The sequence below is a fragment of the Alligator sinensis genome, unplaced genomic scaffold, assembly GCF_000455745.1.
Source record: "Alligator sinensis unplaced genomic scaffold, ASM45574v1 scaffold233_2, whole genome shotgun sequence".
NCBI classification, from domain to species: Eukaryota; Metazoa; Chordata; order Crocodylia; family Alligatoridae; genus Alligator; species Alligator sinensis.
The window spans coordinates 396313-422345 of NW_005841941.1; the positions used below are offsets into that span (position 1 = coordinate 396313).

General features: G+C 44.6%; 1 protein-coding gene across 5 annotated transcripts; it reads right to left on the reverse strand.

Moving 5' to 3' along the window:
* Window positions 1-3792: 3792 nt before the first annotated feature.
* On the reverse strand, window positions 3793-25794 carry LOC102383435 (UDP-glucuronosyltransferase 1-6-like). Of its 5 annotated transcripts, XM_025199351.1 has the most exons (6): window positions 18305-19721; window positions 14962-15093; window positions 13832-13943; window positions 11187-11406; window positions 10813-10880; window positions 4733-4868 (listed from the first exon to the last, which is right to left on the reverse strand). In XM_025199351.1, exons 1-5 carry the CDS (start codon window positions 19166-19168, stop codon window positions 10844-10846), a joined length of 1365 nt encoding a protein of 454 aa, XP_025055136.1. In that variant the 5' UTR covers window positions 19169-19721; the 3' UTR covers window positions 4733-4868; window positions 10813-10843. The 5 variants fall into 5 exon arrangements, with proteins under 5 accessions (XP_025055135.1, XP_025055134.1, XP_014373664.1 ...); XM_025199350.1 differs by lacking the exons at window positions 10813-10880; window positions 18305-19721 and adding an exon at window positions 24925-25794 and having other exon boundaries at window positions 3793-4868; window positions 13856-13943; XM_025199349.1 differs by lacking the exons at window positions 10813-10880; window positions 18305-19721 and adding an exon at window positions 24925-25794 and having other exon boundaries at window positions 3793-4868.
* Window positions 25795-26033: the final 239 nt, after the last annotated feature.

A 26033-nucleotide genomic window follows, 5' to 3' on the forward strand; every position in this document is an offset into this window, starting at 1 on the left:
CGTATGACGTGCTCATGTGTCTAAAATTCCAGTTGTGCCGTCGGCAAGGGGGCATGTCACAACCCAGTGATTTTGGTGCCTCGGCACGATGGAATTTTCCCGCCACATGAGAGCCTCTTGCAAAGTAAAAGGTTTTCTGTTGCAGCAGAAACCCCGGTGCAAGAGAGTTCCCACCATTCGAATGCAAATTTGTGTCCCGCTATTGGCTAGTTCTAAATTATTCCTACGTGGCAGCTGGGAATTGGCTTGCTGGCCATTTAAAATTTCGTGCAACTTCCGCCCATGTCAGAGAAATTTGAGCACGCTGCAGAGTGCCTCTAAACCTCTAAAGAAATCTGACTTGCGGCTGAGCTGATCGATAGACTGATCACCTATCGATTCTTCTCCCCGTCGCCGAGCGCAATCCCCGACGTATCCTTGTCCCGCTGGCTTGATTTGTGGATGGATGAGCTAGCCTGAGCCTTGCCAGCTGGAACAACTAACATAGTTGTTCATACGACCGGACCGTCAGCATCGCAGCTACAAGCGGCGTAAGTAAAGTTTTGCAACCAATTAAGCCTTGTCTGCCTCTCCATTCACCAGCCCGCCCAACGAACGAGTAATTATTAAATCACCTCGAGTCGGCTCTGGCCGTCTGAGACAGCATGGATGGTTGTAAGAAATATATTGCCAGTGAGAGAAGTGCAACACAGATGGGGCTTGACAAGCTCATCAGGGTGCCCAAGGGAGTGGTACAGGGAAGAAGAAATAGTGGGATATATGTTTTGGGAATGTGCATATGCAAAGTGGGTGTGGGAAAGGATCTGCTGCTCTCTGAGTATCACCAAAATAAGCCTGTTGTACCATCTCCCATGCTAACTACAGTAAAATTTGTTATCCAGCATCCCCAGGGTAAGGGGATTGCCAGTTATATAAAAATTCCGGTTATCTGAAATAACCTGGCAAGGGTTTTCAGATAATACAGAGCTGTGGAGGGGGAGGGCGGCAACTGCACGCTGAGCAGTGGTAGTGCAGGGTAGTAGGTGGCAGCCGCAGCCGCATGCGGAGCGGGGGGCAAGGTAGTGGCTGGCTGCAGCAGCTGCCCTGTGCGAGCTTCCCCCGCGCGTCCAACTGGGCAGCCAGAAATTCTGGTTAATAGTGTGCCAGTTAGTAAAATCCTGGATAACAGGGATTTTACTGTATATGGATTCGTACCAAAGGGACCAGAGGAAAGGTTATTAAAGACTTTATTAGCATGTATTAAAACTAGTTTATGGAAAGTAAGAAATCCCTGGGTTTTAAAGGGTTGACTTTCACTGAAAGAGTCCCTGAAGATAGGGTTGCATAAACTAAAATACTTAATTGATCATGACAAGGAAGAGATCAAAGAGGAAGAGGTGGAGAAGTGGAGGAAAAAGGACTGGATACACGTTTCACTAAATCAACAGAAAGAACTGATGGGAGGGGCAGAGAGTTTCAGATAATTACTGAGGTAACAGTTTTTCATGGGGGTCTGTATAAAGAAAAAGAGTTATGTGTCTGGGTTTTTGGAGAGAAGTTGATGCATGTTATTTAAGGGTTTAATACAGGGGTGGGCAAAATGTGACCTGGGGGCCGGATGCGGCCCCCCAGGCCATTCTATCCAGCCCACGGGGCCCCTAAAAATATTTAGAAAATGAATACTAATCTGCCCTGGGCTGCCTGTCATGTGGCCCTCAATGGCTTGCCAAAACTCAGTAAGCGGCCCTCTGCGCAAAATAATTGCCCGCCCCTGGTTTAATAGATGTAGTTGTATGTTTTTGGATATGTCGTTGTTTTTGGTAAAACAAGGATGCACAATATGTGTAGCTTTGTAGGTGTACAGTGATGTGTGTTTTTAATAAAATAAAATAAGAAGTTCCCATCAGTATGTTTGCTCATTACAGGCCATGTGTTTTATAGTCATGCTCAGTGTCGGGTGAATTTTAGTCAGCTTCATAGTTGGTTTCCATTGCTGAGTACATGCTGCTTTTGGCAGCAGTTTAATGATAGGCAAATGTGTTTAATGAGGTTTCCTTGTATGCAAATGTAGGACAAGGAGGTTTTTTTCCCCTCATGCTAATTGGCAAGGGGAGCGGGGCAGGGGAGGGGGGGGAAACATTGTCTTATATTCAGGCAAAAACAATATATTTAATGCATTTTGCTCCTGCTCTTGAGTGTCTGGTTTTGCCTCCAGCGTTCTATTATTTGAGGAGTTTGGTTAAAGTCACTTTTTAGAAGTGGTATTTTCAGCCCATATTTACAGCATTCTCCACTGTGAAAAATACATAATAGTTAGGTCTAACCTTCTCCCTGATAAAGAGGGGCAGTATCTGTGATGGGTATCATATGTAGGTGCAACTTATGCTGTGAAGGTCAAATCAAAGGCCATTGACCTATCCATGTCAACTCAAACCCATTACTGCAAATCCTATTGCTTCTCAAATAAAATGTGACTCAGCCTTTGAATCTGAGTAGGCAAGGGGTCATTCAATGCTGAAATACATAAATTGTTCAGGCAGAAGGTGCAGATTTGTAATATGCATTCATTTGCCACTCTTACTCACTTTGGAAGTCTCTCATTGCAAGTAGTCCTGCTGGTTTTAGTGAGACTACCTGCAGACGAAGGGACAACATGTAGGCCTGCAGTCACTGGTTCTGTTTTTCCCCCTAGAGACACTGGTAGATATGTGGTCTATACTCCTTTTCAGCAAGCGTGTGGTGAGCAGTCTGGAAAGTGTCAGTGTTCAAAGGCTTTAATCATCTGTCTTTTCCCTGCTCCCCTGGTAAATGTCCAAAAATATCTGTACTATAGTGATGGGAAAAGCCCTTCTGGTGCACAGGAACTGACCTACTTTTCCTAAGCTTTGATGCACCTTCCTGCAGACTGTACAGATTCCTGCTTCTCCAAAATGTCAGCTCCAGCACATAGCCATTCTCTGGGGACCCTTCAAGGCAGGCCTGATCAGGTGAAAGAATACAGGGTTGGTTCACAAACAGTGGGTCTTAACAACGCTGCTCTGAAAATCAGAAAAAAGGTGTTCTAACTTCCAGCTTGTCAGTAAAATCAATTAAATGACTCAGTAATAATAAAGACATACGATGCATCAGCAGGTGGTGATGCTCGAGGCATTGACATGACTTTGCAAAAAGAAGAGATTTGTGATGTTTTGAGGAATGTGTTTTTGACATAGGAGAAATGGATAAACACAGGGAAATGAGATGTTTTTTGGCTTTCTGGGTATTCTTGAAAAAATTAATTCAAACAAACTAAAAGTGTGAGTGTAAACTGGGTAAGACAAACTATAATTAATCATTGTTTGAGCACCCTTATTCAGAATTAGAGACTTAATTGGGTTTAGCCTAATTCACTTTGAGATTCTTTACACAGGAAAGATTGAACATGGACTAATCGAATAATCCACTTTAAAAGTTAATTCAAATGAAGTGTTTCTCGGTGAACAAAGCCCTAAACTACTCTAGTTAATTTATCTGTACCGGGGCCACACGCAAAGCAGGCAAGCATATGAGGACTAGAGGTGCGCTGCCAAGAAAGGGCAGACTGGAGTCTGTATCCATGTTACAAATGTGTGTTTGTTTCTGGTAAATGTGCACACATTTAACATCAATCACAGTACTTTTATATGTTTAGATGAGTTTGAGGATGTGGTTCTGTTATATTCCACATCTGAGTATGTTTCTGTCATTTTAGTTCTCTGGCCCAACAGTTAGTCCAAAGGAGACAATGAGCATGCTTGTACTTCTCCTGTGAGAAAAAAAAAAAGTCAATACTTATTACTATTATTTGGGATTTATTTGTCATTTTTCATCTTTAACAGAATATCATTTACAAAGAGCAAATCAGCTGACATCAACACTCCAGACAGAGTGCTCCATGTGGTGTGAAGCTTCACTGGGACAGTGGGGGCTCAATAGCACTTTCAAATGGAAGCTTTGTTCATGCTCAGAATATTGTAAATATTATTCACATAGTGATTGCTTGAGAATCGATGCCATTCCCTTCCTCCAAGAACTAGAGCTGCCAGCTCAGTTCGGATGAAATATATCACTGACGTATACTTGTCATTCGTATGTAATAACTTTAATCCAAAAATCATTGTTTGTGTTAATATATGGGCTCAGATACCCACACAGGAAAGTGATTGGTACCATATATGTGGCTAATAGAAGTTGCACTTTCCCTGTTTGTGTCCATTGCCCAGATGAGAAAACTGAGGCACAAAGCAGACACTTGCCCAAAGTCACCTAGTTAGTCATCAGCATAGTAGGAAATGGAGCCCAGAAATTCTGTCTTCCCCTTAATAACCTACCCACTAAACAAGAACATTATTGTATGAATTATCTTTAACGATATGTTCAATGCTTTAAAAAAAAATCTGAATTAATTGAGACAATCAAGAGTAAACAACAAACACCGTGGCTTATTTAAACACTGATGTTCCAAATTATCACTGAGCTGGTAGTCAGAAATGGATATCCTGAGAATGAGATCTAGGATGCTTTCCAGTCTCTAAGCTCTGGAGCAGACCCCATCCCCTGCTTCTGACCTCATGTATTACTGCATCTTTGATTTGCTTGACTTGTCTCTTCCTTTTTTACAGAAACATTTCCTACAGCAGAATAGGCAACATTCGAAAGATATGAATGTGGTAACGAGCACCACTGCCAGGAGGAAAGCAATAACATCCAGAGAGTGGTACTGAATCCAGTTGAGGTCGTGGGCTGCAGGCCGCAAATGTGGTGCCCCCTTGTGTCTCATCACAAATTCAACCCAGTGCACTGCCAAGTCGAGAGGGTGCACAGGCCTGTCTAGATGAAGGGCAGAAAGACGCATGATATTTTCCTTGTATCTGCAAAGAAAAACAGATTAGATGGTTAAATGGATTACATTGTTTAAACTTCCTAAGCATTCTAATTTGATAAAAGCCATAGTCTGTCTGTCTGTGTGTCTAATGCTTCAGGCCAGCTGTGCATGTGCCGCCTACAGGGCGGGTGACAATTGGCTGGCCCAGAGCATTACAGACAGACAGACAGACAGACAAGAGAAGGCAGAGGCAGTCGGGGGACAGGGAATGGGTCAGGCAGTCAGGGGCACAAGGCACTGCCTGCCACGGCGCCAGCTGCTGTGGGCCATGGCCACAAGACATGCTGTTTGCCATAGTGCCTGCTCCCCTCCCTGCCGCCTTCTACTTCCTGCCACCTGTTGTTGGGAGGCATGGCACAGCACAGCATGCCCCCAGACAACAGCCAGCAGGGAGCGGTGGGGAAGGAGAGGAGTGGAGTGGGCACGATGCATCACACAGCCCTGAACCACACAGCCTCACACCCCACCCCAATGCACCGCTCCCCCGACTGCCTGCCCTGCTCCCTGGCCCCCAACCACCTCCACCCAGGGAGGGGGAACAGGGAGGGATGCTGGTGGGGTGGTTGCACACAGCCGGAAAGCGAGTGGGGGCAGCGCAGGGCACAGGGTGGCAGCTATGGCTGCAGTGTGCAAGCTTCCCTCCCCTTCTTGGGAGGCAGTGTGAGGTGGAGCAGCAGGAAGTGGGGGGGGGGGCACACAGGCCTGCATGCAGGAGGAGCTGGGGGAGAGGGGCATGTGCCCTGCTTTTGGCCCCCCTGCATGAGCCACAGGGCTCTGATTGCCCCATGATCTGGCCCAGCTGGGACCCAGTTCACAGTGACTGGGGCCCTGGCCAGGCTGGGTCATGGGGCAATCGGAGCCTGGCAGCTCCTCTAGAGGCATGGTGGCGGGGAGCCAAAGTGGGGGCCATGGCCTTCTGGGCTGTGCATGGGAGAAGGGCAGGCTGCAGCTGTAGGCTGTGCTCAGCCTCTGCTCCGTGCCTCGCTGCCACTGCATTGGTAGAGGTGCGGTGCCATGTGAGTCCCACTGCTGGGGGGGCTGGGCAACGAGGCACATATCACCGCTGTCAAAACAGCAGCAGCAAGGCACAGAGTAGAGGCTGAACACAGCCCGCAGCTGCAGCCCGCCCTTGCCCCATGAACAAATCAGGGGGACACAGGCCATGCCCCTGGATGAGCTGTGAGGCTCTGATTGCCCCATGACCTGGCCCAGCCAGGGCCCCATTCATGGTGACTGGGCCCTGGCTGGGGCGGGTCATGGGACAGTCAGAGCCCAGCAACTCCTTCAGAGGTGTGTGGGGGGCGGGAATGAGTCTGGACCCGGGGGCAAGAGGGGTGCGGTTCCAGACCCAAACCAGATGGGGGGAGCGGGCCTGGACCCGAAACTGCAGGAGGGAGAGGAGGAGTGGGCCTAGACCCGAACTGGCATGGGGAGGGAGGAGGAACGGGCCCAGACCCAAAGTGGGGAGGGGACGGACGGACCCAGACCCAAAGTGGGGGGACCAGACACAGGCCTGTGTCCCTGCCCACCTATCATTCTTGACGGGCAATTTGCTAATATTTTTATAGTTTTATATTTAGAAAGCTATAAAATACATGTCTGTAGAAATAAATTACATGACTGTCCATTCAAATAGATACTGAAGATCTTTCTCATCTGCATTTTTAATGTTCAAAAACAAAAAGAGATAGTTTAAGTAACATCAATGTTACAAGCCTAGGATGCTGGGGATATCAACAGCAAGGGAAGTAGAAAAGATACAATGATAAATAAAGAGTTGAGCTTGGGTTTTGTTAGGATTAACTTGTTATTTAGCTCTCTCAGAAAGGAGATGAAAGAAACAGACTGGAATTCAAGTTTGGGTTGGGGAAGATCCATCAGGGTCTTCCCTAAAGCTTCTAGATGGTAGCTAAAATGATGCAAGCAGATCAGGTTCCCTAGAGAGAGGATGTGAAAAAGAAGGCCATGAATCATGCTCTAGAGGTTTTCATAGAGAGTGAGGGAAACAGAAGGAGACACTGAAGGAGTCTCCTTAAAACTCTCCTTTGCTGTAATACCCACATCACACTTGAAAATGGCTAATTAGGGCACTGTCTTTCATGGTGACCAGTATCATTTCAGTATTTCTCTGTGCACCCCATGCCAGCATCCACCTGCTGTCTTGTCTCTTATCTTTAGCTTTCTGGGGCAAGAGGCCAGTTTTTGTGCTGTAGAATGCATAGTCCATAGGGAGACCTCTAGGGTGCAATGGCAGCACAAACAAATAGGATGCACTTGGTCAAGAGAGAACAGAACCAAAAAAGCCAAATTAGGACAATGCAACAAGTAGAAGGGGACAGCCTATTTTACTGCAACAACAGAAAAATCATGAGGAATCTTCCATTTCAGCAGCCATGAAAAGTATGAAGAGATATCAGTGACCTGATCTGTCTTTGTGTTAGTATGAAGCAAGTAATGCTGAGCCAGGCAGCTTTAGATTGTGCTGCGGCAGCTTTCTATAAACAGATAGAAACAACTGTTTTATATGTCCTCCTACAGTTTGGCAGACCTCCTACGAAGAGCTTTAAACTAGGTTTGTTGGGGGACAGGGATGTCCAAGACAGGGTGAAACCAGGAAAGGCAAGCCATGACCCGCACACTGGAATAGACCAGGTAAGTACTAAGAGGCCCACTAAGCATCAGGATAGGGGAGTACTAAGGGCACCTATCGGGGGGCTTAGGTGTCTCCAAACTAATGCTAGGAGAATGGGGAATAAGCAGGAGGAACTTGCACTCCTGCTTCCAGACAAAGATTTTGACCTGGTTGGGCTAACAGAAACCTGGTGAGACTCTATCTACAATTGGGCAGTTGGGCATTGAGGGCTACAGGCTTTACAGGCAAGATAGATTGGGGAAAAAAGGCAGGGGAGTGTTGCTTTATATGTTAAGGAACATTATACATTTTCTGTAATAAAGATGGGGACAGAAGAAGGGCAGATTGAAGACCTATGGGTCAGATTACAAGGGGGTAGAGGTAAAAGGGACTTGGTAGTGGGGGTCTACTACAGACCCCCACACCAGGAGAAAGAGTTAGACCTGGAATTCTTGAGACAGCTCTCAGAGGCAGTACGCTCATAGGACCTGGTCGTCATGGGTGACCTAAATTACCTGGACATCTGCTGGGAGGAGCAGTCAGCCAGGTCTGCCCATTCACATAGGTTCCTAACCTGCATACAGGACCTGCATCTAACACAGGAGGTATGCAGTCCCACTAGGGGAAATGCCTTACTTGACTTGGTGCTGGCTACAGGGGAGGACTTGGCGGGGGATCTGCAGGTACAACGTAACCTAGGGGATAGTGACCACCTGTTGATAGGATTCACTATCTGGCGAAAGGTGGGAAAGATATCTAGTAGGGCAGAAGTGCTAGACTTCCAGAAGGCCAACTTCAACGAGCTCAGGAGATTAGAGTGGGACTGAGGGGTAATAACATCAGTGAGTTAGGAGTCCAGGAAGGGTGGGAGTTCCTCAAGGGACTGATCCTGCAGGCACAGAGGGGTACCATCCCAGTACACATAAAGGGAGGCAAAAGAGCCAAGAAACCCTCTTGGCTGAGCAGGGAAATCCAGGAGAGCCTAGAGGGAAAAAGAGAGGCTTACAGACTGTAGAAGCAGGGGGCAGCCACTAAGGAAGAGTATACCTGCTTGGCTTGTGCTTGCAGGGAAGCAGTGAGGAGGCCCAAAGCAGATACAGAAGTCAGGCTGGCAACAAAGATTAAAGGTAATAAAAAGTCCTTCTTAAACACAGATACAAACATGCTTCCCAATAAGACTTTAGTCTGGCATGAGAGAGATACCAGTCCACCAGCAGTTAGCGCTGACCTAGTGAAGGGACACTTGGAGGGGTTGAGCATATTTAAGTCGGCAGGCCCCGATGATCTTCACCCAGAGGTACTAAAGGAATTGGCTGGTGCCATAGTGAAACCATTGGCGCAACTGTTTGAGCGCTTGTGGCACTCAGGACAGGTCCCAGAGGACTGGAAAAGGGCCAGTGTCATCCCTATTTTCAAGAAGGGGAGGAAGGAGGACCCGGGTTATTATAGGCTGGTTAGCCTCACCATTATTCTTGGCAAGACCTTAGAAAAAATCATTAAGGATCACATTTGTGGTGGGGCCAGCGGGTAACACAATGCTAAGGGGCAACCAGCATGCGTTTATAGCAGGCAGATCCTGCCTGATTAACCTGGTCTCTTTTTATGACCAGGTCACAAAGTGCTTAGATGCAGGAGTAGAGGTAGATGTTATTCACTTGGATTTTAAAGAGGCTTTCGATGCAGTGTCACACCCAGTTATTATAACTAAACTAAGTAGCTGTGGCGTGGATTTTTTCAGAGGCAGGCAAGTGGAAAACTGGCTTATGGGAAGCACCCAGAGAGTGGTAGTGTATGGGTCAGTTTCTACCTGGAGAGATGTGGGCAGTGGTGTCCCCCAAGGCTCTGTCTTTGGACCAGTACTGTTCAATATCTTCAGCAGTGATTTGGATGAGGGTGTAGAAAGCACTCTGTCCAAATTCTAAGACAACACCAAACTATGGGGTATAGTAAACACACTAGAGGGTAGGGAGCGAATTCAGTAGGATTTGGACAGACTGGGGAAGTGGACAGATCAGAATAGGATGCAATTTTACAAAAATAAGTGCAAAGTGCTGCACCTGGGATGAAAGAATCACCAATACACCTACAGACTGGGAAGTACCATCCTAAGTAGTACAGCAGCGGAAAAGGATCTCAGATCATAGTCGATGCAAAAATGAACATGAGTTGCCAATGTGATGAGGTAATAAGTAAAGCTAACCGCACTCTTTCTTGCATTAGTAGGTGCATCACGAGCAGGTTTAGGGAGGTGATACTTCTCCTCTATGTGGCATTGGTGAGGCCACAGCTGGAGTACTGCATCCAGTTTTGGGCACTGCACTTCAAGAGGGATGTGGATAACCTGGAAAGGGTTTGGAGGACAGCTACTTGTATGGTTGAGGGCCTGCACGTAAGATCCTATGAAGACAGATTGAGGGACCTGAATCTCTTCAGCCTCCACAAGAGAAGGCTGAGAGGTGATCTTGTGGCCGACTACAAACTTATCGGGGGGGAGTCAGCAGGGAATAGGGGATACTCTGTTTACCAGGGCGCCCCTCGGGGTTACTAGAAACAACAGCCATAAGCTGAAGGACAGCAAATTTAGATTGAACATCAGGAAAAAACTCTTTATGGTGAGGGTTGCCAAATTATGGAATGGGTTTCCAAAGGAGGTGGTGATTTCCCCTACCTTAGAAGCACTTAAAAGGAGATTAGACAAGCACCTGGCTGGGGTTACTTAACCCCAGTGCTCTTTCCTGCCCAGAGCAGGGGGTTGGACTCAACGATCTAATAGGTCCCTTCCGACCCTAGAAATCTATTAAATCTATATAACTAACAAATGATAATAGTTACCCACTCTAAGCCACCTCAGCTTGAAGGTTATACATGTTTGATGCTAGGAAACAACCCTATAAGGGCATTCTGCAACAGAACCATAGCATTATTAGGCAAAGTACAAGGTATGGAAGGGCATATACATATTAAAATAAAATGTTAGTTTTAACATGACCCAGCCATCAAAGCTTTTTAATCTTTGCCATTGTGAAGCAGGTTTATGTCATTACTGTACACTAGTAGTCAAAAATTACTTCCCCTCTCCCCCATGAAAAAAAAATTAGAATGGTGCATTTCTTTTGTCTGGAACTTGACATGGATAAATGTAGGTTTGGGCTAAAAACATTTACAAATATAGCAAAAATCCATTTAAATTTTTTATTTAGTTTTGATGTTTGGATTTTGGGTATTCTTCCCTCCCCTTTTCCCATAAGAAAAGGAGGGGAATGCAAAACAGGCAAGAAAAAATTATTCCACCACTCACCCCCTGTACTGTATGTAGAACAGCATCCTTATCATTGTCTTGCTGCCCTCAAAAAGCTGGATGCTTGACTGTAAGTATGAGACATAACTTTAAAAAACATTTTTGTTTGTCATATTTATGCCACACCCACACTATCATAGCAAATTCAGTTCTAGTTAGCTGATGCCTATTACTGCAGACAGCAAGAAGGCCAGACCTCCTTCAGTATTGAAATGCTAATTTAAAATCTATTATTCCTGATTTTTGAGTGATGTAACATTGTTAATATGACAAGGATAGTAATTAGTGTTCAATTAATCTAGAATCCAGTGTGCCGGTATTTTTGTCAGTAGTCCTGAAATGAAGATGACATATTTGTATCCGCTGTTACTAACCTTATATCATTAATTACTGTATTCAGTGCATCAGCTATGTCCTTAGAAGTCATTTCAAGAATATTCAGTGTCACTCCTGCACCCCGTGATTCCACCCGCATAGCATTATCCATCTGGTCTCCAAACAGGGGCATTAGCACCATTGGCACGCCATTACATATTCCCTCATAGACCCCATGTGAGCCTCCATGAGTGATAAAGGCACGGGTTTTCGGATGAGCTGTGGAGATAAAACAGATATAATAATATATAGTCAACTGCTTGCTCAGGCATTTAATTCTTTAAATTGCAGTGGGCACGTTATAAGAGAAGGTTTTAAACCAACATGACAGTGCTAATTATAAAGGTACACCATGACATGGAAGCGTAGGTCATGTGGACATTATTTCTTGGCATCTTCATGATTATAATTAAAATGAAACTATTTATGACAGATTGAACCATGAAGATTTCAGAACTCAGCCTGGTTTAAATAATATCTGTAAAAACCTAGATTCTCCTCTGAAGCTTTCTGAGATCTTGGGGTGATATCCTGGCCACCCAATGAGAGTTTTGCCCTAGTTAACAAAGTGAAGCTAGCCTTATTCAACTAAAAAATAAGGCACAAAATTTAATGGAGAGTGCAATTAACAATTGCACTAACTCTTCAAGAGCTGTAGTGAATTCCTTGCCGCAGGAACTTTTAAAAATCAAGACTCAATGTTTTTTCTAAAAGATGTTGTTCAGGGGCAGATCCAGATGGGATGTGACAGCATAGTCGCTTGCCTCTTTGGCTGTAAACTCTCAGGAAGGGGTCTGGCCAGAGCCCATTTTCATTGTGCTTCAGACACTGGGAGGTGAGTACTGTCACCACCACTTGTCCTCTCTTTTTCCTGCTAATGCGTTCAGTAGGGAGGGCGAGGGGGAGAAGGGGTGAAGGCTTCTCCTCTTCACCCTCTCAGCTCCAGAGCCATGCAAAAGCAGGGCTTTTGACCAGACCCTCCCCTTATCAGCAAGTGAGCTCAAAGCTCACTGCACATAGGCATTAGGCAACATAGCTGTAGCACAGGTAACTTGGGTATATACTCCCCTTCTCCAATTGAAGGATATTGTTAGCTGGCAGGTGTGCTGTGGCGCAGGGACTGCAGACCACTCAGTTTCCCTCCGTCCCTATAGAACCAGAACCCTATAGAACCAGGCCAGGACAGTCGGGGCACTTTACATACACATTTATTTACATTAACTTATCACAAGGGAAAGGAACATGGATATAAACATATGTACAATGTATATATATCTATTGGATATATAAACCAGTAACATAAACAATGCCCTCTGGGTAAATGACATAAAACCTTATACCAGTGCTCCAGATACAGGTAAGTCACAGGTAAGTATCTGATCTGAAACAGATAAACCCCAAAGATAAACTTAATTGCGAGGGGAAACCCACATGCCCTTGGGCTTTTCCCAAGCCCTACAAAGAAGCTGGTAACTTTAGGGGGGCCCTCCCAGTGGCATCTCCACTTTCAGGATCCCATAACTAACCAGGGGAGGACTCCCCCTCCCCTGTGGGAATCGTCTTTTCCCTGCAACTCATGGCTCCCGGGCCTGGAGGGTGCTCCTCATCCTCTGCACCAGGCTGCTCTCTTGTCTGCAGCAGGCTTTGGGGGGAGGGCCGCTGTCCCCTGGAACAGGGCACCTCTATGCAGGGCTTCTGGGGCCTCTGGTTCTGCCCTGTCTGCTGGCTCAGTAGCCCGAGCATCATTTGGCTCCCTGGACTCAACCTTTTGCTATGGGTCAGGGGCCTGGGCTGCCTCGTGCAGCACCAGGCTCAGTCCACTCCTGGACCCTCCGTGTAGCGTCTCCTGCACCGAGCTCCCACCCTCATTCCAGGGGTTGGGGATCTGAGCCGCCCAGGTGCTCCAAAGGTCCTTCTCCATGCACTGTCCTGTGCACTGTGTCTCTGGCCGCACACCAGAGGTTGCAGACCTGAGCTGCGTCACGCAGTTCCCAGGGTCTGGATGCCGTGTGCCATGCTGTACACCGAGAGCCCAGCTGCTGGAGCCGTCTGCCGTTCCCCACTGATGGAAGTCTTCAGAGGCGCTTCCGGGCTACTGCTTTGCCCTACTAAGCAGCTCTCCTCAGCTCTTCTAAACCCCGCTCTTCTCTCTTCTCTGTCCCGGATGTGTTCCCCTCATGCTGGGCTCGCAGCTGCTTTTATACGCTGCAGGGCTCCACCCCTGAAGTCTTCCGGACCTGAGTGTTGCAGTCTTCAATCAAGTCCACAGGGGGCAGAGGGAACTCTTCTCCCCCTCCCCTCAGGAAAGGGGCATGACTGAACTCTTGCTGCCTCCTAATTGGGGGTGAGCTCCACCAATCTAAACAGCAAGATTTCAAGCCTGAGACTCAACCCAAGCTCCAAAAAGCAAGCCTGCTACACAGCCAAAGTGCAGGAGGAGGGCACACCCCCTCCTGCCCTGTTCCTGGATCTGATGTGCTCTAGTTCAACTGAAAACTAATTCAGGGAAATGCTGTGATCTCCAGCAAACTGAAGCTTGAAGCATTACAGGAGTCCTTTCTGGCCTTACAGGCCTCTGTTTATAACTGTTATCATATAGCATTTTCAAATGAAAAGAAATATATTTAACAATTTATAGCAGTACCCTCCCCCACTTGCTCAGGCGTACCAAGTAGATCATTCTGTGGCAGCCACTTGACTAGCTTTGTGTTCTTTGAAAGGTTGGGTGGTGCTTCTCCAGTGTACCTCCAGATAACCTTTTGGAATAAATAAAGGCAACATTAATACAGCATCAAGAGCCTGCACCGTTCCTGCTGTTGTATCATGCTATAAAATGTGTTGTGCACCAGAATTCATAATGGACAAATGCAGTTCATCAGGATTTCTGGAGAGCCATGACGATGAGTTTTGTTTTTCTATAAAGGAAATGAGGGGCAGGTTTTTAAAGGTATTTGTTGTGTTAAATATTGAATGTAACTTTTTGTGACGAGGCATGTTGTGACCCAAGAAGCTAAAAATATGGCTGATTTCTAGCCTGCAGTTCTGGTTGGGGATGTTTGGTGGGGGGTGGGACCCAGTACAGGCTTTGCTGGAAATAGTTCTTATAATTAGTTACATAAGCAGGACACCTTTTCTCCCTAAGGGAATCTCCCTGATTAGTTCCCCATGATATTATGTTTCATTTTATCGGGTGACTGTTAGTCCCTGTGTTAATTACTACAGTTTTGTAACCGTATGGTTGGGAATATGGCCGGCTGCCCGAGGAGAAAGAGTGAGACTCTAGGAGCTGGAAAGAGAAGGGGCAGTCCCAGGAGGAACAAGGTAGAAAGAAAGGAAGGATTCCTAGGGAGGATGGAGTGGAGAGAAAAGAATGGAGTCCCAGGAAGGACAGGGGGCACAATAAAGACTCTTTGTTTGGAGCTGAGTAGTCAGCTGTGCTGTTTGGGGTATTGCCACACTTGCCTTTCCACTTTGAAGAAGAAAACACTGCCCTTCCTGGGAGCTGACCAGAAAGAAACTCTCCAAGGGCTGCTATGGTTTGCTAGGGCAGCCAGGGACAGAGAAGAGTGACGGTCTCAAACCCAGAGTTAGCGGGTCCTTCAGGAGAAGGAGACCAAATGAGTCTTTCTTTTGGGGAGTCCTAAGGCAGAGCTTCCCCTCAAACGTGGCATGATTCATGATACTTGTTTATATACCAAAACCAATCAAGTAATAATCAAATACTATATTTTAAGATAGTATTTAATGGCTAGTCTAGAAAGAGTTGTCCCTTACTGTTTGAGGTACTTTCCCCAAGGCTTCGGCAATTTCCATGGCTTTCTTCATTGGAATCTCTGAGACCATTGAGCCCAAAGAAAAGACAACAATGCCATGTTCGCCAGAGGCATTCACAATGGCTTCAAATTCCTGCAAATACAAAGAAACTGCCAGTCAATATTTTTTCATAAAACATACATCACAAATCCATAATTCCTAGTACTTTGCAGTCAATGGGAATCCACAATGAAAAGTACCTGCAAAGGAAATCAAATGGACATGCAAAATAATTAAACTGCTGATCTTATTGTGCAAACATCTGCAGCAATTAAAAACTGTCCCATGTAAACTCATTGGATTATTACCTCCCTCCACCTCCCCTTGCAAAAAAAAGTTATTCATGTATGCCGAAGTTGCCAGGACTAAGGTCTCAATCAAGACTCAATATGGAAATTGTAAGAGCTTCAGTGTATTAAATGAGGTAGGTGAAGGAAATCACGATCTACGCAGTAAAAAATAACACAGTACAAATCAAGTAAATCTATGAAAAGGTCAACCATTTCTAGGCACCAAACCAGCATTATCTTGCTTTGAAACAAATCAGGCACTAGAATATTTTCTGAAATGTTTCCAATTTTCTTCTTGTTTTTTTTTTTTTAAAGTAAAGAAAAGTTATGCATCTTTCAAAATTGCCATAGCCACAGGAAGCAGAAAATACTGAGACTCGTATTGCATGAAAAGGCCTATAAAACACACGTGACTAGAACCCAGGAACCCAAAGATTTTGGAGCAAACAGAAAAACAGCATTAAGGGCAAGTAAATTGATAAAGAACAAAGAACTTATGTCATGCAAGCAATATCAATAAATTATGGTGGAAAGAGAAAATAGGAAATAATATGCATGGGATGGGATTTAGAAGGAAAATTTGTTAAATATGCCTACTTAATATATCCCTGTAAATTGTGAACTTGACAAAATTATCTTTTGTGTTCTAAGGCACAACTCTGATTGATTCTTTTTATTCTTGTCTAACATGGCTATTATACATTTTGTTCACTAGTGAGACAACCGTGACCTTTCTTAAAGAATAGTTCATGAATGGGATGACCCAAGGCCTGCTGAGAGCAGCAGTTCAACCTCTGAATTGATTTTTTTGTGGGAGCAAACAAGGTGAAATAGCTCTTTTATTTCAAAACATGATACATCTACATGAGAGCTAGCCAATGGTATAAACTCTAAAGCACAGGTTTAACTATTTGATTAGATCAGTGCCCTTTGGAATAAGACCCAAATTCCCTCAAAAAGTACAGATACACTTTACTATACAAATATGAACATAGGATTGGACAGGTCCTTTTGGGTTGCAGAGTTCACTCTCCTGCATTTGCAGCCAACCATATAAAGTCCAAATTTAGTCCAAGGGATGAAAGTCCAAATTTAGATTTCCAGAATCATGTAGTCCAACCCCCTGCTAAAGGAGAGATTGTATCTGTTTTAAATATCCCATAAAAATGTTTGGCTAAACTGCAACATGAGTGGATGATGTCTCATGTGATATCTGCTCCATCCCCTCCTGCACAACATAGCCACAAAGCATAAACAATCTTCAGTATATCAGCAGAAAACACAATAGTACCACCAGTGCCTAGCCCACTACAATATGGTTGGGAATTGGTTAAATTAAATATGTCCAGATGATGGTAATAAATGGACCATGTCCAACATACAGAGGAAGTAAAATGAAACTTAGTAGTCTTTGCCAATCTGGTCTATACACACAGTCACTTTTTTAGGCAATTGCATGGTCCCATTTATTTCACTGAGACATCACACACTAATGCTACTTCCCTGTTTAAGTCCTTAGGTGAATCAGGGTCCAGTAGTGTAACCAAGTGGGGCTGCCCAGGCCACCAGCTCTGGGTACTAACTCTGGTGGGGCATTAAAAGCACTGGCATGACAGCAGCAGTACAGCCACTGATACTGCACTGTGCACAGATGCCGCCCAGGACACTCAAGTGCCTATGTAAACCTTGGTCAGAATCTGTCCTCCTGGTAACCAAGACCACCTTCAATAGGGAACTTCTCAGCCAATCTTTTAAAGAGGTTTTTCTCAGTACATCAAGAGGAATCAGCAAAGATTAGGTCAGGATGACCTAATACCAAAAGAAAGATGGAAAATATGTAGGAGAAACCAAACAACAGTTGTGCACCAGAATGAACACACAGCAAAAATCTATCAAAGTCAAGAATATCCAACTACCTGTGGGGGCCCATTTCTCACAAGAAAAACTCTCTCCAATCTCTCCGTTCTATTCCTCAAAGGGAATTTACAAAACACCTTTCACAGACGAGCCCATGAACTTCCCTTCATAAATCTACTGGATACAAAAACTCATGGACTAAATATAGACATTAGATTTATGACACATTATAACCTGCCTAACAGCTGGCTCCCCAGGCAACCACTCCACTTTTTACAAGCTATTCTCACTCCCTTCCCTGCTCCCACCATTCTCTTTCCTACTGACCACCTCAATTTACGTTCTGACTGACTGGCTTTCTTGCATATGTACTGGCCTCTGACTGCTTTACTACTCCATCCAGGAAGAGCACAGACCATCTGTAGACACTTCCTCAGCCTGATGAAGGGTGTTTGTGCCCAAAACCTTGTTAAGAAGAATTTTTCCAACTATTAGAGTAGGTCTAATAAAAGATGTCAGATTTACCCAAAGAACCTTGTCTGTACTACAAATGCCACATGGGGCCTAGCAGTGCAATTCATTGCCATGTATCTTTTTGTTGCATATTTAAATTATGTTGATACTACAATCAAGATTATGATCAGGAGATCTGTAGAACTTTGTGACATAACAGGTCAAAAGTCCACAGTAGGAACCTCTAAATGCTGTTTCCAAATTAATTTTGTCAGGCACTTCATCTCTCTGAATTTCAAGTTGCTGCTCTGTAAAAATAACTCTGGTATATATCTATTAAATGGCTGTGTGCAGTCATTTAATTATCATGTTTGGAATTCCATTATGAAAGATGTGGTGCAGGTACACTGCAAAATATTAGCATTTGGCATTGTTATTTGGATTATCCCACAAGTCTTATAAGCAGTGCTATGAAATGAAATTATTCTATGCACTAAAACATAAGCTTTCATGGGTTGGGTTTTTGTAGATAACTGAGGCTTTCTGACTGCATAAATGTCTACTTATAGATGATAATAAAAATAGGTGCAACATCTTTCCCCAAGGATTTCTATGATGCACTTGTCTTACTTTGAATTTTTAACTGATTTAAACTTGGTCTTATTACATAGTTAAACTTTACTTGGCCAATAAATAAAACTAACCTGAGATAATGGTTTTTGCTGACCACAGATTGTACCTCCAATGCAGACCATGTTGGGCATCATAGGCCTAGGATACTCAAACACAAAGTCATATTTCATCAGCCAAATAGATGCATGACTAAACAGCTCAGGCACTGTCATATCTTGATGAAGGAACTCCTTGATCAGGTGTTCATATGGTGAGTAAAAAAGATAACAAACCAAGAATTCAATGGAGCTGACCAAGAGGTTTCTCACACGTTGGATAAATGTCATGTGGTCTGTATAGCCCGTGAAGAATCTTGGAAGGTAAGAAGGAGGATTTGGACACATGGTAGCATGAAACTCTACACCACATGGGATTCCTCGTATGAAGTAAACGGAGGGTAGGGACAAATGTTCAGCTACTATTTGCCCACATGGAAACAGAGGATCCATAAAGACAGCATCAAATTTACTTTCTTCTAGGTATTTGATCAGCTCTTTGTTGGCTAGAAACTGTTCGCAGGAATGAAATAATATCATTGTAATGTTTCTCATTTTTGAGAATGCTGAAGTGATTTTTTCCAGGAAAGGTTGTTGTGAAAACACTTTATGGCCCATTGTCTTATGCTGTTCTTCCAAAAATTCCTTTGTGTAGGGTACAGAGTATGTTTTCATTGTGTAATGTGCTGATGGATTTATCCACAAATTTATTTCTGGTGCAACAACTACTATTTCCTGTCCTCTCTGGTTAAGTTGCTCCAAAACTGGTTGCATGCTGAGCCAGTGACTGCCATCAATAGGTATCACCAGTAACTTCCGCCCTTCAGAAAGCGTCCAGACGGGCAGGAAAAATAGGAGCCATGCAGCTAGATGATAAACCCCGCGTAGAAAAGAAGTCATATCATTAACCAAGAAGCCTTGTGCCACAGAATCACTCAGCCAGGTTTTAGATGCACACTAAACTATTGCAGGAAATGCTGGAATTATTTTACTGTGTGACTTTGCCCCTTTCATTCCTTCAATCCTAAAGTAAATATTTAATTTCCAATGTCTACATGGTCTTAAACAAGCTATTTTTTAACTTCAACTGGTTAAAGATTGATTCTGCAATCTGACTTAACATGGGATTTATGAAACTGGCAATGCACAAAATGTCTGTTTTCTGAATGTGTACCTCCTCAGAGCATCATTACTCACTCCCTTTCCTCTTCTCAGTACTTCCCAGTACTGTCACTCTTGAGTCTGTTTGAAGTTGAATGGATCAGTCAATTCTGCAAAAAGACTCCGACTCATGTCAGTCCTTTGTCAGTCAGCATGTGTCCTCCCAGTTTCTGTCCAGCTGATTTAAGTTCATCCTCAGACTGTCAGTCCTAAATCCATGGGAAACTCAGAACTCTGGCCACATTTCGGTCACCTTCAGCTAATCCCTCCAGCTAGCAAGTGTTCCAGTCTGGCTGGCTCCCATCCTAACAAATCCTGATAGTTTCTCCACCTCTTTCATCTGCAGTCCTGGCAAGGCTTGTATCTTGATTGGGTAGTGGCAAATTATCCAGTTAACTGTTTCCTAACTGGTTCCAGTTCCTATCATTCAACTAGCTTTAACATATAATAATAATGTCTATGTAAAAATTAGAAGATGCCACGCGATTCATGGGAGGTATGGAAGTTATGTTTCGTTTCAAGATCTAATGGAATCAAATATGAAAGATCGTACCTTATCAACAATGTATGTACTTATAAACCTTTGATTAAAAATGAACTGATTGAGTTGATTTTGTATAGTTCATTGGACAGTGGAGGCACAGAAAACCTAGAGTGATGACCAAAGTATTGATCTGATGCTTTCAGTCCCTACTTTAAATAAAAAGATACTGAAAATCATTGAGATTCATTTGTTCATTATTTGGTATCATATGTAACTGTCAGACTCAACTCTTCATGAAGTATTTTGGTAACAATGGAACGAGAGATAAGAGTGTTATCTGTTGGACTTTGAATTGTCTGGATTTTACCACCTGTGGTATTAGCATATTATGCTTGTAATATGCTTCCTTCCCCATATTGTTTCAACAAGACAACTGCACTATTGCTAGGGGGAGTTCCAGTATTTTCACACATTTTCAGTATAGATTAATTGTAGTTTTGTTTTAGTCAAAACTGAACTAGATTTCCTCTTTAATCTAGCTCTGGTGACTACCATTCATCTCCAATAACTGTCTAGCTCTGTGGCCATAGCTGTAATCAGAAGTTCATAAAAACATCTCTTTTCTGGATAGATGATTCTATTGTGCTAGTTAACTATATTTACTTGATTGGATTTTCAGGTGCACTTGTGATGCACTCAGCATTTTGCTACTTTCCAATATTCCCTTCAAATTCCTCAGTCTAGACTGGCCCCTACCATAAATCAGAGCATCCACAGGACTGCTGTAACTTATGTTCTGCAGGCTCAGAGTACAGTATGTTCAAGGCATCCCCAACACACCTGGCTGTTGGAGCAACTTGTCAAAATAGCCCAACTCATTGCACAAATGACATGGTTCTGAACAATCCCAGCTGGGTCATGAGAGACTACAGGGCTCTGGGAGCGGAGCTTAGGGGGGTGGGGGCACATGGGCTGAAGAGGGAGAGATGGGTTGAGGTAGTCATCCAGAGACGGCGGCGCTGATGTCATTGTAAAGGCTTTGGCTTCCACGATCACAGCCTGCTTTTTGGTGAGGGAGGCAGTGGGCTGCTGGGAAGAGACAGCCTCCGCCTCACTGCACTGGGGAAAAGGCTCTTCTCAGCCAGACTTGCTGATCTGCTCATCCGGGCTTTAAACTGAGCCCGCCAGGGGATGGGGGGAGTACTGCCACTGCAAGCCCACTGGGCCGTTTTTATAAACCCAGCAGGCTAAGGCACTTAAGGGAATTCACCCCTACCCCAGCCCCAGAGCAATCTGTAGGAAAGGGAAGGACCCGCAATGGGACTCTTACTGGCCTGTACACCAATGCCAGGAGCCTGGGGAACAAACAGGAGGACCTGGTCCTCCTGCTAAACTAAAAGGATTACGATCTTATAGGGAGATCACACGCATAAATCTACACATCCCTGCAAGTTGACATTGCTACCCAGGGGAGACGATTGGAGACTCTCTGGGTCAAAAATCCATGATGAACAAGGCACAGGGGACACAATGGTGGGGGTCTACTACAGACCTCCTAGCCAGGATCAAGAGCTTGCTCAGGAATTTGCCAGGAAACTAGCTGAAGCTGCATGCTCCCAGTGCATGGTCGTCATGGTAGATTTCAATTTCCCTGACATCTTGCGGGAAAAGCATTTGGCCACATCCAAATGGTCGCAAAGCTTCCTCGTGTGTGGACTCGCTAAGTCTATGGATCAACAAGCGGCAAAGTGCTGCTCAACCTGGTACTGGGAATGGGGGATGACTTAATCAGTGACCTAAGGATCAAAGGGAAGCTGGGAGACAGCGACCATGAGCTGATCACCTTCACCATTTGCCGTAAAGCTGGCAAGTCAGTCAGCAAAGCAGAAGTTCTGAACTTCAGGAAAGCTGACTTGGACAAGTTCAGGAGGCTTGTTGGCAAGGCCCTAAGGGACCATGACCCAAAGGGGAGGGGTGTTCAGGAAGAGTGGTTGCTCCTCAAGGGAGCGATCCTGAAAGCACAAGCAATGTCTATCCCATCTCGGAGGAAAGGAAGCAAAAGAGTACAGCAGCCCCCTTGGCTCTGCAGGGAACTCGCTGACCTCCTGCATTTAAAAAGAAAGGCCTATAATGGATGGAAGGCTGGATCCACCCCAAAGGAGGAGTATTATGCACTGGTCCAGACTTGTAGGGAGTAAACCAGGAAAGCCAAGGATGCGACTGAACTCCAACTGGCTACACATATCAAGAACAATAAAAAGTCCTTTTTAGATATGAGGGGAGCTGGAGGAAAAGCAAGGGTAACATTGGACCCCTGCTAAACCATATGGAACAACTGACAATCAACACCCAGGAAAAAGCCAACCTGCTCAATGGGTATTTTGTGTCAGTTTTTTACCAGCCCCAAGGGACGGCCCAGCCCAATAAAGTATGGGACGGCCAGGGCAAGGGAGACCTATTATCCCACATCAATGTTGACCATGTGAAGGAACACCTTGAGAGGTTGGACACCTTCAAGTCAGCCGGCCCAGACAGTCTACACCCCAGGGTACTTAAGAACTGGCAAGCATCATAGCTTGGCCACTGGCACAGATCTCCGAGAACTCATGGCGCTCAGGTGAAGTGCCTGAGGATTGGAAGAAGGTCAATGTGGTGCCTATCTTCAAGAAAGGGAGGAAAGTAGATCTGGGGAACTACAGGCCTATCAGCCTGACCTCTATCCTGGGTAAGATCTTGGAAAAAATTATCAAAGAAACCATTCTTGACAAACTGGCTGAGGGCAACATCCTGAGGGATAGCCAGTATGGGTTTGTTGCGGGTAGGTCTTGCCTGACCAATCTCATCTCCTTCTATGACCAGGTGACATATCACCTGGACAAGGGAGAAGAGATCGACGTCATATATCTCAACTTTAAAAAAGCTTTCGATCTGGTATCCCACGATTGTCTTATAGAAAAACTGGCCAACTGTGGCCTCGGCTACATCACAGTCCGCTGGCTGGGGAATTGACTTTGAGGTCGGACCCAGAGAGTGGTAGCTGATGGAAGTCAATCATTGTAGTGCGCCGTGACCAGTGGGGTCCCACTAGGCTCTGTCCTTGGGCCTATCCTTTTCAATGTCTTCATTAATGATGTGGACATTGGTGTCAGGAGCAGACTGGCCAAGTTCACTGATGACACCAAACTTTGGGATAAAGCGTCCACACCCGAGGACAGGGTGGTGATCCAGGCCAACCTTGACAGGCTCGGAAAATGGACGGGCAAAAACCTGATGGCCTTCAACTCCAAAAAATGCAAGGTACTCCACCTTGGGAAGAAAAACCCGCAGCACGCTTATAGATTTGGCAGTGCTACGCTTGCTAGCACCATGGCTGAAAGGGACTTGGGGGGGTCATGATTGACCACAAGATGAATATAAGCCACCAATGTTGTGTTGCAGCTGGCAAAGTGAGCAAAACTCTGGCTTGTATCCATAGATGCTTCTCTAGTAAATCCCAGAATGTCATCCTCCCGCTGCACCTGGAGTACTGCATCCAATTCTGGGCTCCACAATTTAAAAAGGATGCGGCGAAGCTTGAGAGAGTCCAGAGGAGAGCCACATGCATGATCAGAGGGCAGGAAAACAGGCCTTATAACGAGGGGCTGAGAGCTACAGGACTCTTCAGCCTGGAAAAGCGCAGGCTCAGGGGGATCCTGGTGGCTGCCTATAAGTATATAAGGGGTGTGCATCAGGATCTCAGGGAATGCCTGTTTATGAGAGTGCCACATGGGATTACAAGGTCAAATGGTCACAAACTTCTCCAAGACCACTTCAGGCTAAACATAAGGAAGAACTTCTTTATAGTCCAAGCCCCCAAGACCTGGAACAGACTGCTGCCAGAGGTGGTCCAAGCACCTACTCTGGACTCCTTTAAGAGTCAATTGGACATTTATCTTGCTGGGATCCTTCGACCCCAGCTGACTTCCTGCCCCTTGGACAGGGGGCTGGACTCGATGATATTCTGAGATCCCTTCCATCCCTAATGTCTATGAAATCTATGAAACTCATACCATGCTAGCTGAAGCCAGGAGTAACCAGGAATAACGGTCACAAGCTGGCGGAGGGAAGGGTTAAGTTGGACATCAGGAGGCGCTACTTCACGGTCAGGGCAGCTAGGGTCTGGAACCAGCTTCCAAGTGAGGTGGTGCAGGCTCCCACCCTGGGGGGTTTTAAAAGGAGGTTAGATGACCATCTTGCTGGGGTCGTTTGACCCCAGTGCTCTTTCCTGCCATGGCAGGGGGGCGGGCTAGATGATCTGCCCAGGTCCCTTCCGACCCTAGAAACTATGAAACTATGAAGCATGTTACTTTAGTAGACTCTGTTTCACCCAAACCAGATGCTATATAGAACAGAACAATAAAGACAAAGTACAAGATTTAAGAAATGTGGGTTGGATATAGCAATTTTTCAAGCATGACCCAAGAGAGCCTCTGCCATTCTGTAGAACTGTCATCTGGACAATATAAATCCCCACTGCACCAGAAGCTTATTTAAAAACAAATACTATCCCAACTTTTTCATGCATCACCCAATACTTTTACTTGAATCTGATGTTTGTGATGTCATCAAGACCTTTGCACATGTAGATAAACTTGCATAAAATTTACACTTCCACTGGACCACACAAGATATCAGTAACACACAAAATACAGTAATAAAACCTACAAAAGATCCACTGAATGGTAAATGCCATAGACTTTTCAACTTTATAATGTTAAAAATGAGCTACTTTGAGTAGAATATAGTGCATTGCACCGTGTAGACATAAACATTGTGAGTCCATAGCCAAGATTCATCTGAACAGTCATTGGAAATAGGTTGAGGTACAGAGACTGGGCATCTGGGACAATCTTGAACCAGGTAAGCTCTCAAGAACAAATATAGTATGGCAATAAATAATAATAATACAAATCCTTTAAACAATCTTTAGTAAAACCTGTGTTTTTTTAAACTTTAAGTAAAAAATACAAACCTCTGATAATGGTTTCTTCTGCTCACAGTTTATGCCTCCAATGAAGATCATATTTGGCATGAGTGGTCTGGGATACTCAAACACAAAATCATATCTCATCAGCCAAACTGATGCCTTGCTGAACAGTTCCAGGACTGTTACCTCTCTTTGAAGAAACTCAGAAGCCAGTTCCTCATGTTTTGAATAAAATAGGTAACAATATAAATTTTCTGAAGAATCAATGAATAGGTTCTTCACACGCTCGGTAAATGTCATGTGGTCTGAATAGGTTGTAAAAATTCTTGGGATGTAAGAGAGAGGATTTGGACACTGAGTAGCTTTGAAGTCTAAACCACATGGAAGACCACGCATGAAGTAAACAGAAGGGAGGGACAAATATTCAGCTATTATTGGTCCACAGGGTAACACAGGATCCATTAGGATGGCATCAAACTTGCTGTCCTCAAGGTATTTGATTAATTCTTTGTTATATAAAAATTGCCGACAGGCAGAAGAGAACATGGTGGTAACTGTTGACATGTTTCTGTATATTGTTGCAATTTTTTCTAGAAATGGAGATTGAAGAAAAACACTTTGACCTATGGACTGGTACTGTTTATCTAATGTTTCCTGTGTGTAAGGCACTGGATGCGTTAGTGTCGTGTAATATTCCGATGTTCCCATGAGCAGCGTGGCTTCTGGTATTACAACAACGATGTCATGTCCCCGCTGTCCAAGTTTTTCTACTGCTACACGCATGCTGAGCCAGTGACTTCCATCTTGAGGCATAACCAACAGCTTCCCGCCCTCCGCAAAACTCCACAGAGAAAAAAAAAGAGCCAACCTAGCAGTTACCTGGAATATTGATACAGCTGCCATCATGCCAATAGGCTTAAAAAATCAACTTTCTTCTAGTAAGCCTTCTGAGCAGCATTTAAAAGCATGCATCTATGTGACCTTTACTCCTTACCAATTCTAAAGTAAAATATTTATTAGAGTTGGCAGAGTTCATATTTATTGTTATAAACGGTGATAAAAGTGAGACTGTTAATACTGAATCGATATCAGTTAATGTTGCTGGACTAACTAATAAGCACTTCCACATATTCTATTTACAGTGATTCAGCAGG